The 12777-nt window shown below is 37.6% G+C and overlaps 2 protein-coding genes across 2 annotated transcripts in view; one reads left to right on the top strand and one right to left on the bottom strand.

Annotated features, from left to right (window-relative positions):
• LOC107094097 (ATP-binding cassette sub-family G member 2-like) overlaps positions 1-8065 on the bottom strand; it is a 12417-nt gene extending 4352 nt beyond the window's left edge. Inside the window, exons 1-11 of the mRNA XM_015389511.1 lie at positions 7914-8065; positions 7180-7239; positions 6970-7087; positions 6729-6884; positions 4610-4767; positions 4267-4418; positions 4053-4145; positions 2488-2639; positions 2135-2286; positions 1555-1644; positions 914-1038 (exon numbers count right to left, since the gene is read on the bottom strand). Coding sequence (XP_015244997.1) covers positions 914-1038; positions 1555-1644; positions 2135-2286; positions 2488-2639; positions 4053-4145; positions 4267-4418; positions 4610-4767; positions 6729-6884; positions 6970-7087; positions 7180-7239; positions 7914-8065 — 1408 coding nt within the window. The remainder of the gene's footprint in view (positions 1-913; positions 1039-1554; positions 1645-2134; positions 2287-2487; positions 2640-4052; positions 4146-4266; positions 4419-4609; positions 4768-6728; positions 6885-6969; positions 7088-7179; positions 7240-7913) is intronic.
• A 1117-nt stretch (positions 8066-9182) lies between these two features.
• Positions 9183-12335, top strand: LOC107094104 (UPF0472 protein C16orf72 homolog). The gene is made up of 4 exons (XM_015389522.1): positions 9183-9581; positions 11092-11172; positions 11273-11548; positions 11644-12335. The coding sequence occupies exons 1-4, from the start codon at positions 9386-9388 to the stop codon at positions 11880-11882; spliced, it is 792 nt and encodes a 263-aa protein (XP_015245008.1). The 5' UTR covers positions 9183-9385; the 3' UTR covers positions 11883-12335.
• Positions 12336-12777: the final 442 nt, after the last annotated feature.

The following is a 12777-nucleotide window of genomic DNA, read 5'->3' as shown; positions in this document are numbered from 1 at the left end:
CGAAGAATTGAGGCAGTTCTGAAGGCAAAAGGGGGTCCAACCCGTTACTAGCATGGGGTACCTAATAAAGTGGCCGGTGAGTGTATATCCGTAATCCCTTAACATCCATTTATGTAGAAAATAGCAGTTAGGACGCCAATACTTGTCTCAAAAAAAGAGTCAAACACAAGGGGAAAGTTTCTAATGTGAAAAGGGCTTTAAGACCAGGAGTAACCAGAATTATCACTCAACCATTTCATCCTGAGGACTATTTTAAAGTTGCCACCAGTGCAGAGCCAGTTGTAGCTTGAACTGAACTTGCACAGTATTGGACTGAGCGTGTGAGTGGATATGAATCCACTTTTCTTCTGTACTTTGGGACACCCTAAAAATAATTCTCAGTGTAAAAGAAGACGCGAACCACTACAAGTTTACGTCAGCAGTGACATTTTAAACAATAAGGATCTCAAAACACAAGGTTTTATATAGTAAAATTATAAATAAACGAAATACTGAAGTAATAAATGACACCGCAGAGTGTATGGAGAAGGAGATAAAGTCTCTTATTGTAATGTCAGAGACCTTGGTTAACCTCCTGATTGACTGAGGAAGGATGTTTGGTGTAAAAGATCTGTAAGCATAGTAAGCTATAAAGATTTCTATGGCAACCCCTGATTCCAGAAGCAACTGAACTTATTTAACGTAGTCCCTTTTGCAGTAACTGTGGATGCACAAACAGTAAGATTTTAATCTATAACAACCACATTTAATAACTAAACAGAGAGATTTTGGAACTTAGTGTTTCAAGGTTGAGCCTTTAGTAAACATTCATGTTATTCTTATCAAATTGGCAAATATCCACAATTTCAAATATGCATACAGATTGACAACTGCACTCTGAATCTATACATTTGCTCAGATGTGAGTATGTTACCCATCATGTAGTAGCCGATGGCTGAAAATACAAGGATTGGGATGATGCGGTTGGGGAGGAGATCAGCTAAGACCTTAGAGAGGAAGTAGACTGATGTTCTGTAATAGCCACTGGAGTTCTCGTGACTGCAAATTAACGACAGAATAAAAAAAGGGTTTTTATTTACATAAATGAAATTGTTTTATCTCAGATGTCTGTTTGCTTTGTAATTGGATAAAAATGTCAAATAAAATATATTTTCTATCTGCAGGGAATAGTCCAAAAATATAAAACATGTGAATAACAGTTTTCAAGAGAAAATAGCAATACAATTAATAGTCGTACATAAAATAATCCTTTTCATTCAGTCAGTAAATGAACTGGAAGAAGCCAAGGCCAATTAGATTTAACCCTCAGTTGTATCATCCAGTCCTTCGTATTATGCATTTCAGTCTAGAATATTACTGACACATTGCTTATAGTTAAAAAAAAATTAAACATTACTAAGACATGACAGTTAAATTCTTTACTATATTTTGATAATAAAACCATGTTTCCAAGCTGTTTCCTTAATGCTCCAGATGGGCGGGAAGTATAGATAAACGATTATAAACTGATAAAATCTCCTGAAAGACTTTGCATCTCAGTTTATTATTGCTTACATGAAGATTGCCCTTTCGTTGATAAAGAGTTCGACAGCAGAAAGGTTCCCAAATACCATGTTTAAGATAAGGAAGAAGAATGCTCCACTCCTGAGGACATAGATGGGGGAAAAAAACAGTTCAGTTTGATTTCATAAACATCAAAACTGAAGCATAATTTAGCCAGAAGGATGAATTTATCTATTTATTTCAATGTTTAATGACCTACTTCAAATTAGAAAAAAACATAAAGTTGTGAGCCATCATCTTTACGTGGTGGTTTCTTATGTACTTTGTTCCTCTCTTTTAATAATTTAATTTACAGGTATTAAGTTATTTTATGCATATTGTATTTATTCATTAACTTTCAATTTAACTATATAACTTCAAAATAATGGCTCTCTTTTTTCTGTTTGTTCCTTAACTTATGTAACAATACATAAGTGTTGTTAATGATGGACTTTTTGATTGTAAACTTTAATTTTAGTATGCTTTGAGTTGACATGATACATGTTCTACTTTTTTCCCCACCACAAATCTTTAATTTCATTAAATGAAAGCTAAATAAATAATAAATACTCAGCCTGCAGGTTGCGTGTACCTGTTTTGCAAACCCTCTGGCAGCGTCAGGGGCATCTGGTAGTATATGAGTCCCACCAGAATGGCAAAAAATATATTAAGAGCCAGCTGGCCATAAGATGTCTGTGGATTCCTTAAAAGGTTCAGCAACGTCCTTCCACACACCACGCGCATCTGTCTCAGACATATAAGAGGGTTATCTTTTTATGGCCATGAATAAGCAGTCAGACAAGTACAATGATATAACAGGTCATGATACTGTGTTATAACTTTGCTTTCTTAACAAGGTAAGTAAACAGATCATCTGTCAATCATAACACTTGGGTTGTGGTTCTTATGAAGGAAAAATGCTTTCTCAACCACAGATCTGCTGACCTGATAGAGGAAGGGCGTGACATAGTCGACTGCCTCAGCATTTTTGTTGCTCACATCGGGGATGTGTTCATACACATTGTCCAGCTCCTGCATCACGTTCTGGTACAGCTGGGACTCACAGTACTTCGCTGCCAACCAGTTTGAGCCCTCCTCTTAGGAATTAGAAACATAATTGGTATGTTAAGGACAAACTTATAGGTACGTTTATTTAATCCGTGTAATAATTAGAGACTAGGCCAATTTTTTTGCCAAGAAGTTCTTGACGAGAGGAAAAATTCATGCAAAAGCAAAACAGAAAATTACAACACTATTGAGTGTTGTAGTGAGAACAATAAAGAAATATTACACAAATATGATAGAGGAAACCAGATAAATATTAAAATCTGTCATGATTTTGGCGCTGATGGCTGGCTTGATTTCTCATTTCAGTCACGTGTAGTTCTGCCCTGTTCCTCCTTACTGATCATTTAATCCACCTGTTCCTGCTTCTATTTAAACTCCTTGGTCCCAGCCATCAGTGCCAGATTATTCTTTAGCCTTTGGTTTTTAGAGTTCTCTAGCATTACTAATAGTGTTCTGATTGCCTGATCCTGACCCGTTTCTGCATTTGGACCTTTGAGCCTGCCTGCCCCTGTCTCATCCTGTCTTTGGACTACTGTTGGATTCTTCTGTGGACTGAACCTAGATCTGCCTCTCGACTTGTGGATTATCTAGCCTTCCTTCGTCAGCTCAGATCTGATCTCCTGTCACCTCTGTAGCCTTCTACCACGTCTGGAACTCCCTGCAGCCTCTGCTGCGTATTGTCAGCCGACCGTCCGGAATCATCCTCCATCTTTGGAGAACTGACTGAACTGTCAAACCAGATATTCCTGTTATAGAACCCTAGCTGCTGATACTGCAGATCCACAGCCCACTTGGTTAAATAAACGTTTCAAGTTATTCCACTGTCTGTCTTGCATCAATTCTGGGTCCTGTGTTCTGAAAATTTACAAAATCAGAATAATGAAAAAAAATAAAATAAAATAGCGATATATCAGAATAAAAACATTTTTGAAGAGTAGTTTAAACTATATAACAAGGTTAGTAAGTGTTTATCAGTTATCATTTCACATATATTGATCATTTGTTTTGAAAGCGAACTGACTATGAACCCTGCTGGAAAACTGGATGTCGCCAAAGTTTGAGGCCAACAGGTAGCCTTTGATGCTTTAGCAAATAAACTTTTATTCAAAGAGATGATCATCCAGAGCTGATCAACTCCTATGACTTGCTATGATTAGTCCTTACCTTTGCTTCTGTAGCAAGGCACGTAGCAGGATGACATATTGTATCCATTGTAAATACATACTTTAATTATATCAGCATGTTCAAAAACTGTTCTATATTCTCTGAACTAATTCAAGCCAAGCATAAGTGGCCAGATTTTTTTTTTTTTTTAAAGATTGTAAAAGTGCTCTTTTATGGTTATGATGAATGACGTCTACTGAGGTGGAAAAATATTAGTTAATTAGCAAAAGTTCTTGAAAACCCCTTTAAGAAAACCTCCCTTTATTCTAATGTACTACCTCCACTCTGTGATTGTTTTGTGGACATTGCTTCTCCGTTTGTGATGTCCAGGAAGAAGTCAGCTGGGTTGTTAAAAGGCTCAATTTGATACCCTGTCAGATGAAAACAGGAATTTTCAGTTACAATATACAATACATGTTTTTAATTGTCCGTCTTTTTAAATGACAGTAGGACTTTGAGTCATCTCAGTAATAAGAACTGTGTATGACATACCGAGGTCAGTAAAATATTCAAGGGCATGATCTGCTGCTCCTGCATACACAATCTCTCCTTTATGGATCAGGGTCAGGTGGTCGAACTGTTTGAAGATGGAGTAGCGTGGTTGGTGGATGGAGAAGATTATAGTTTTACCTCTTCTGGACAGTCTAGAAACATGTTGGAATTTTTTCAGAAAATTAACAGATGGACAACAGATATGTGCTTGGTACCAGGTATAAATAGCAGAACATGCAGTTTGTCAGCATGTTACAGTATGACGCAGGGTTTCATTGGTTTATAGAATTAGAGTACCGGTATTACATTATCAATGGGGAAATTAGTTGTAACTGTGCCACACCTCTGTAGTAGACCCATGATGCAGTTTGCTGTGTTGGAATCAAGTCCTGTTGTTGGCTCATCCAGAAACAACAGCGAAGGGGAAGTTACAAGCTCCATCCCAATGCTGCACCTTTTCCTCTCTCCTCCTGATACACCGCGCAGAAACTCAGTTCCTATCTGTGTTCAAACAAACACAAAAACACACATCTTTGTCATGATCATGGTGCTGACGACTGCTTTAATTGTTCATTCCTTTCACTTGCTTAGCTCCGTGCAGTTTCTCATCACCATTCATTTCTCACCTGCTCCAGTTTCTATTTAACATGAATGCTTCCAGTCATCAGTGCCAGATTATTCGAGCCTTTGGATAGAGTTCTCTAGTGTACCTGTTTGTGTTTTGATTGCCTGATCCTGACCAGTTCTGCATTTGGACCTCTGAGTCTGCCTGTTCCTGTTCTGATCTGTTTGACTGACTGTCTTCAGACTCTGGATTCTGCCTTTTGACCGAACCTGGAACTGCTTCCTGACACTGCCCTGGATTTCCCTTTGGTACCTCTTTGTATCTCTGATCTTCTGGCTTGGACTCCTGTGAAGCTCTTTGACACTGGCTTAATGTTAACATACCGTCATCTAATTCCAGCTTTTAGAATCAACTCTGACTTTCCCTGTTTTTACAGAAACAAATATTCCTACAGCATTATGCTGGCCTGTTTGGGGTGGCTGTTTTTAGCCAACCATAGCTTGATGTTAAATGCAAGACCATTAGCAGGCACAATATGATAATATTTACCCTGTCAAAAGATTCAAACAAATCGGCTATGGAGTCCTGCAGCTCCTTTGGAGATACTCTGATCCTCTTGGCAGCTCCTCTGTTACTATACTATATACTATAATTTCATTTTCTGTAACTGAACACTGCTTTGTAATATTTTTCAAGTTGAGGATACCGTTTTATAATCTAATCCCATTTTAAACTAATCTCCAACTTTATTCCTGACCTTTCTACTATGTACCTTGGCCTTGATGCTGTTCGCTCAATAATGTTGATGCTAATATAAACCTTAAAGGCCCTCACCAAGCAACTGCAATTACAGTATAATGACATTAGATTTCACTATTTGGGATTTAGGGGATCTGCGAAGGCAAGAGGTTGCACTGAGTTTCATCTAGGAGGTTCAGGGTCAACCGATAATAATAAAGTGGCACCCTTTCAAGATTGTTCTCTAAAGAATTTGAAAATAATTTGTAATTGTAACAAATGATTTGCATTTGGCTAAATAAATTGAAGTTATTGTTTTGTAACATGTAACGTTTTACTGTCTGCAGAGAAACTGCAGGAAAATATATCTGTAAGAAAAATGTATTTCCTCTGAGCAAAGCAATCCAGCAAACAATGTGAATGACCATTATGTCATTGATAGTTAGCCTATTTGTACTAATTTGTGCTATTCTTCAATCAACAAATGCCAGTTGTTCTAAGAACAGAACAATCCCATGCTTCCTGTCAGTGGGAGAATGCTGGTGTTTTACCGTAGGTAGGAAAAAAAAGAAGAAAAATACAATGTCTATCCAAACAGGACCACTCAGATCAACTGAAATAAAATAATTTTAAAAACGTACAAAATGTACAACTAAATCCTCTCTGTGGACCAACACCTCAAGGATGAGAGAGACTCTTTTGAGGACAAAATTTTAATATTTTGGAAATAGAAGATTGACAGTTTGAGAGAGGATTAAATTAAGTCGTTTCTAACCACTTTACATCCCCTTGCATTTTACCAAACAAACTCACAGTGAGCCAACTACCAAAGGCATGAATGAAGCCCTATCTTAAGGGGAGTTCAATATATAGGTTTGCAGAAAATCTTAAAAGCCTAAAACTTATATGAAAAAAAAGCACAAAATGTTTTTTTTTAAAAAGAGTTGCAGTTGTTTTACTGTTTTAAACTTTTTGAAAGATCAAAATAATAAGAAATGTCTCTGTACAAATTGCATATTTACTCAGGAATCTCTGATTTCTTGCAGGAAAAATTAATGTTTACTTCCGCTGAATAATTTTCTATAAAGCAGCCCTCAAGAAGCCATAAGATTTAATTGTATTGTTTTAAAGCAAGTTACATGTTGCAAAATCTCAGTACCTTAGTGTCAGCACAGTCCACAAGGCCCAGGTCTTGTATGATGGAGTTCACTAGTTTCTGTTTATCAGCAGAGGAATAATGCTTCCGGTTAAGACGCAGATTGGCACTGAAAAGAAGGTTCTCCCGCACAGTTAGAGTGCCCATCAAAATGTCATCCTAAACAACATAAAAACAAAAGGAGTGAGGTAGATGAACAAGCATTATATATTGGAGGTTGTTGTAATACACTTGCTTTTCATACCTGTACCACATAAGCAGAGCTGAGCCTGAGTTCAGAAGTGACAGTTTTACCATTCACTTGAACCGTTCCTTGGCGCAGTCCTGCTGGATCTTTTCTACCTGCGATAACATCCAGGAGTCTGTGAAAAAATTCATAAAACCCATTGTTTACAACATATACCTAACTGAAAATATATAGCAGAATAATTGAGCATAAAGAAAGATATCTTACGATGTTTTACCACTGCCTGTGGCCCCCATGATGGCATTCATTCCTGGTCTCATTATGCCACTAAAAGATAATTTAATGTACATTTAAGTTTTATTTTTTTTTTTTCCTATCCACTTAATAATATTATCACAATGTCAAAAATGGCTAGAAAGAATTTCAATTCCGTATTACAGTGTTCTATTCCTTTTTTAAATTTGACAGTTATGTCAGCTTTATTTTATACTTCAGTGTTTCTTAAAAAATGTCGGACATATCAACAGAATCAAATGGCATAAACAAATTTTACTAATTTATAGACAGAAATAAAAAATTAAAATGATATCTTATAATCTACAGTTTAAATAATTACTTGACAATTACCACTTGTGTTTCTTAAGAAATATTTTATCATAATCATAATACAGTATAGTATAGTTTACTATAGTATAGTATAGTATAGTATAGTATAGTATAGTATAGTATAGTATAGTATAGTATAGTATAGTATATGTAATATAATATACTACTTAAAGTGCACTTTTATGTGGGATCAGAATCAGAATCAGAATCAGAAATACTTTAATAATCTCAGAGGGAAATTACTTATTGGATGCCTTGAGAAGACATTTTTTGTGGTTTAATGCTTGAAATTAAATAAACAAAATATAGATTAGATCCAGTTAAACAACAACAAAAAATCCCAGAAAAGACGATTAGAATATTCACAGTCTCAATATTTGGGAATCTGGTCTTACCTTACATCTTTAAGAATATGTTTTTCAGGACCTATTTTGCGGCAGAACTTCTTTTCTTGAACAGAGTAATGCAGCCTGGTAAAAGTGACAACTGGCCCAGGTTCCTGGAAGTAGTCCTCAACATCAGAATCTGCCTTCTTGACCTTGGCCATATTCAAACACTGCCAAGTTATAACACAAATGTGAAAGAAAAATGCTAAATGTAGACTAAGGTTTCACAAAGCAGTTGCAGAAGAGTCTGACACAGAGAACCATGCAGGATAACACAGGCAGCATGTGAGAGTATATTACTCAGGAAGCTGTTGGACTTCCCCCTCTTCTTAGTCTATAGATCTGAGGGCAAACAGGGACGTACTGTAATGTTGAACTTTCCCCTCTCCGTCCTATCAACAAAGCAATTACAACCACAAGGAGATAAAGGCTTTAGTTAAACAGTTAATGAAAGCCATGTAAGGTGCCCCTAACAGGCTGACTGCAGAAAATAATTCAACCTGTTTGTTGGGAGTGCAAAATAGAATAATAAATTATGGTATACATAAAACGGATGTAAAAAAGACAACAAAATTACTAATCATTAAAGAAATTATATCACCTTTATGATATCACATACTGGCAAAAATCCCTTGTGTTACTGTGCTTTGCATAGGTTTGTGTAGCTCTTTAATTTTTTTGATAAATTAGCTTCATGGATCAAAACAACCAGTTATGTGACTGAAAAAAATGTGTTTATTTGCAAATTTGAGGAATAATTAGTGGTTTTCAAAACATTTTGAGTTTTGACATTGTTTCATATATGCAATAGATATAGGATCTATTATAATTTTTAACATATTGATATAATAATGCATGTATAAATCATTGATCTATAGATTAATTTGAGCTGCTTAGTGCTAAATGCGTGTATTTGTTTATTTTAGGTAAATTATTATATATATATGTAGTTATTCAGTGACTCATTCTTTTAATTACTGTATTTTTGGCATGTAAGAAAGCGAGATTGTCGCTTATAAAAGCAAGCGGTCTAAAACCTTGTGGCCTAAACTTTAATGGTTAGGGTGCCCTCTATCGTACGAAATGCTAAATGCCAGGCTAAACAGATGCTCCAATACTATCAACTTTGTTTTTCTCTGACCTTTTCGCTTGTGGTCTTTACCCAATCAGAATTGCTTTATAGCTAAAAGACCCGGCCCTAAAAACGAGTTAAACCAATCGAAATGCAGTTCACTGGGAAAAGGGGAGGGGCAAGTTTCAGAAATTCTAAGGTGTTGTCATCAGCGTTCTTTGGTTTGGTGTTTAACGATGAGCAGACAATAATCACAATGCGGCTCTAGAAAACGTTACTACTCCTTCGTTACCGCAGGCGGTGGAGGGGTGTATTATCTATTTCTCTGAAATAACGTGGAAGAGAAATAGTTTAATACCCCTTAAGTCCGACAAAACTCCACTCCGAACACAAAGCTAACCCGTTAGCCATGGAGGAGAGGAAGGAAGAGGGTGAAGCTGAAATCCAAGAGCACGGCCCCGAGCACTGGTTCTCGAAATGGGAACGGCAGTGTCTGGCAGAGGCTGAACAGGACAATCCCAACGAAGAGGAAAGGGAGCAGAGCCAACAAAAAATGTGGCACCTCTTTCAGAACTCTGCTACCGCCGTTGCACAGCTTTATAAAGGTGGGTCCCACACTTGCAGAAGTTCTGCTTTGAAGCTAATGCTAATAAAAGCTAATCCTAACGGTATGGTTTGTTGGTTAGACACAAAGGGCACTGTTAATGCTAATAGCGAATTCAACTAGTATATAACGTAATATTTTCATGGTTTATTTTTATTACTCATACATTTATTTTCATTAAACGTAGCCGTGATTATTCTGTGGTAATGTTCTCGATATCTTGACCCTGAAGCTGACTGTAACGGCTGCTAACGCTGTTAGCCGCTAACAGCCGGTCACCGTGTCAGACTGTTGGACAGCCCTGGCTAATGTTGCTTAGTGGCCTCGGCTGGTTCAGCTCCTACGTTTCTCCACTCGGCGATACTGTATTTGCAAAACTCCGTTTAACTCTAAAAGTGTTATCGCATCTTTCAAGACGTTCGGTCTCTCCATATAGACAAATGTTTTTTAGTCTTCGCGTCAAGTTATCTAGATTGTCAAAATGGCGATACTCGGGGAGGGGGCTGAAAACAACAGCTGTGTTTACGCTCTAATGTGGAGGAAATCGTTTCAGGATGTGCGGTAGATATTACTAAGTTATGAAAGATTGGGTTTTTTTATTCTAAGCGGTCAAAATGCAAACTTAATAGCAACACGATTAGCCAATGACTACATTGGTAGTCTTTGGTACCACAAGATGGCGAAAGGATTAACATAAACGTTTCCGTATTTAGTTTTATGTTCACATAAGATATGTATGCATTTGATTAAAGCTGTGGTTTTGTATGCATCATATGGCGACGTTCCCACGTGAATGTTACAGGGATATGTAATGCAGTGTTATGAAATATTTCCCGTTAAACGTGTGCTCGAGAGTTATTTATAATTTTCCGAGAAGTTGTATGATTTTAAAGAGCATGATAAAGTCTTAACATGATACCAAGTTTCACTTAAGTGTAGCTGTGGCTCACAGAATTGGACCATGCTTGACTGACATACTTGTCATAATTGGATTAAGTTGAATTCACAGCCTGTCACTGCATGTATTGGAACCACTTAGTGAAATTCTATGGACTTATATGAGGGCTCAAATTGACATGGCCGATATAAAACTTCCTAAGTCAGGTGTTGTTTTTGTATATCCGAAAATGTTGACTTCTAACCGTTTTTTAAATATGCAAATGTGTGAGATTAACAGTATAATATCAGTCAGACACACAAGGACAGCGAAGGTTGGGAAATCTGGTTTATTTCAGGGCATTTACAGATATCCAAAATATGAAATCTATTATCTTTATAAAGTTATGTCTAAAGACTTTTTATTTTCATTTTTAAGTGAGCTCTGAAGAACAGAAGTATTAACAATTATTTCCTTATTGGCATGGCTCAAATTATACATTGAATAACTTGTGCTACAAAAGAAAAATAAGTGGGGCAGTTGGATGTTTACATACCCTATATAGTGAAGTCCAGGTTTGATGCGAGGCAGAAATGTATATCCAGTAATTTCTCTCTTCAAATACTCTTCACAGACCGTGTGTGCCAGCAGCAAGGTCTCTCCCTCTGGGTCCCCTTCCAGAATGCAGCCACCACTGTCACTAACCTGTATAAAGGCAAGTAAAACATTCTATTATTAGTTCCCTCAAATTGCAGCATTATTTTGAATTGTGGAGAACAGAGTTAAAAGGGACTTTAACATTTTGTTCCCATTAGAGAGTGTAGAGGCCCACCAGCGGAGCTATGACCTGGGTGTTCATTTAGGCCACCAGCGCAGGAATAAAGAGGTGATTGCATGGGTTAAAAAGAGACGACGAACTATAAGACGGGAAGATCTCATCAGCTTCCTCTGTGGCAAAGTTCCACCACCTCGGACAGCTCGTGCACCACCCATAGTTACTATGGTGTCTGCAAGTCGACCATCGCCACCAGAGGCAGATAACTCTGTTGAGGCAGACCTGCAGCCTTTCAGAGAGGCTATAGCCCTGCATGGTGAGTGAGAAATGTCAAGAAACACCAGTGATCTGTTGTAGCTTGAAGTTATATAGACGTCAGTTTGACATTACTGTATAAAATTATTCTCCTAGGTCTCAGTGGTGCCATGGCTAGCATTTCTGTGCGTTCCGGTCCTCCCGGTTCCCCAACACACCCTGCACAGTCTCTTAGTCGACGTCGGAATGGCCTCCACGACATGGACCTTAACACCTTCATAGCAGAGGAGATGGCGCTTCACTTAGATTCTAATGCAACCCGTAAACGAGGCTCAGCACCCCACAGTGACGTCATCACAGACTCACCCACTCATAAACGGAACAGGATGCTGTGAACTGAATGTTCGAACCCTCAGCTGTCCTCTCCTCTGTGGCCAGTTGGACAGACGATAAGAACTGATACCTTGGCCAACCATGAAACTCTTCCTCCTAAGTTGCAATGTTACAAATAAAGAAAAGCTTGAATATAATCAGTCTGCATATTTTCCCCTTATTTTTCCACCCAATTTTCTTTTTCCAATAATAAATTTGTCACTCATCATCCATTGTTTTTTACCCCCAGTGTTCTGATGCAAGCACACATTACTTTTTATCCTTCAATTTCAAAATGTTGCATTTGGATATGGCTTGTGTTACACTTTGTTCTTTTTTTTTTATCTAATGAACCCAGTACACACCTACAGTTTCAGCTTGCATCCCTCCCCATCCTGAACTATTTTTTTTTCTGCAGTGCAGGCCAATATTTGGGCTTTTATGGAGGCTGAACTGCAGCTGTTCGGCTCCACTTGGAAAAAACACCATGTAGATTTTACTCTGCTGCTGTTTTGTGTTGGCGTATTTGACAGCAGAACTGCCACTATTACTGTATCGTACATGTCTGCCTTTTAAGAAAGCTGCTAGAGTATCTGGTTGTGGTGCAACAGTGAGTGTGTGTGTGTGTGTCATATGTTTGTTTCCATCTTTATTAGCTACTTCCCACCATTTACCTTTTATTTGCTCTTATTAAAACAAGGGTTTATTGCAGCATGTCAATAGAATTCATACAGACCAGTAGGCTAATGGCTGGTGTGTTTTTGGCTTAATGTTCTTTGACAAAATACCCTTGCTCTGTCTTATTAGCAGTTCTACACATTAACTGCACTACCATCTGTCAACACAAGAAAGACATGCAGAGTATTGAATAACACACAAATGCATCCTAGTTCTTGCATTACAACCAGTAACAGTGGT

Source organism: Cyprinodon variegatus, unplaced genomic scaffold (genome assembly GCF_000732505.1).
Source record: "Cyprinodon variegatus isolate N-32 unplaced genomic scaffold, C_variegatus-1.0 Scaffold463, whole genome shotgun sequence".
Taxonomy (NCBI): Eukaryota; Metazoa; Chordata; class Actinopteri; order Cyprinodontiformes; family Cyprinodontidae; genus Cyprinodon; species Cyprinodon variegatus.
The sequence above is the reverse complement of the archived record's forward strand: the minus strand, read 5'-3'. Positions and strand labels throughout refer to the sequence as shown.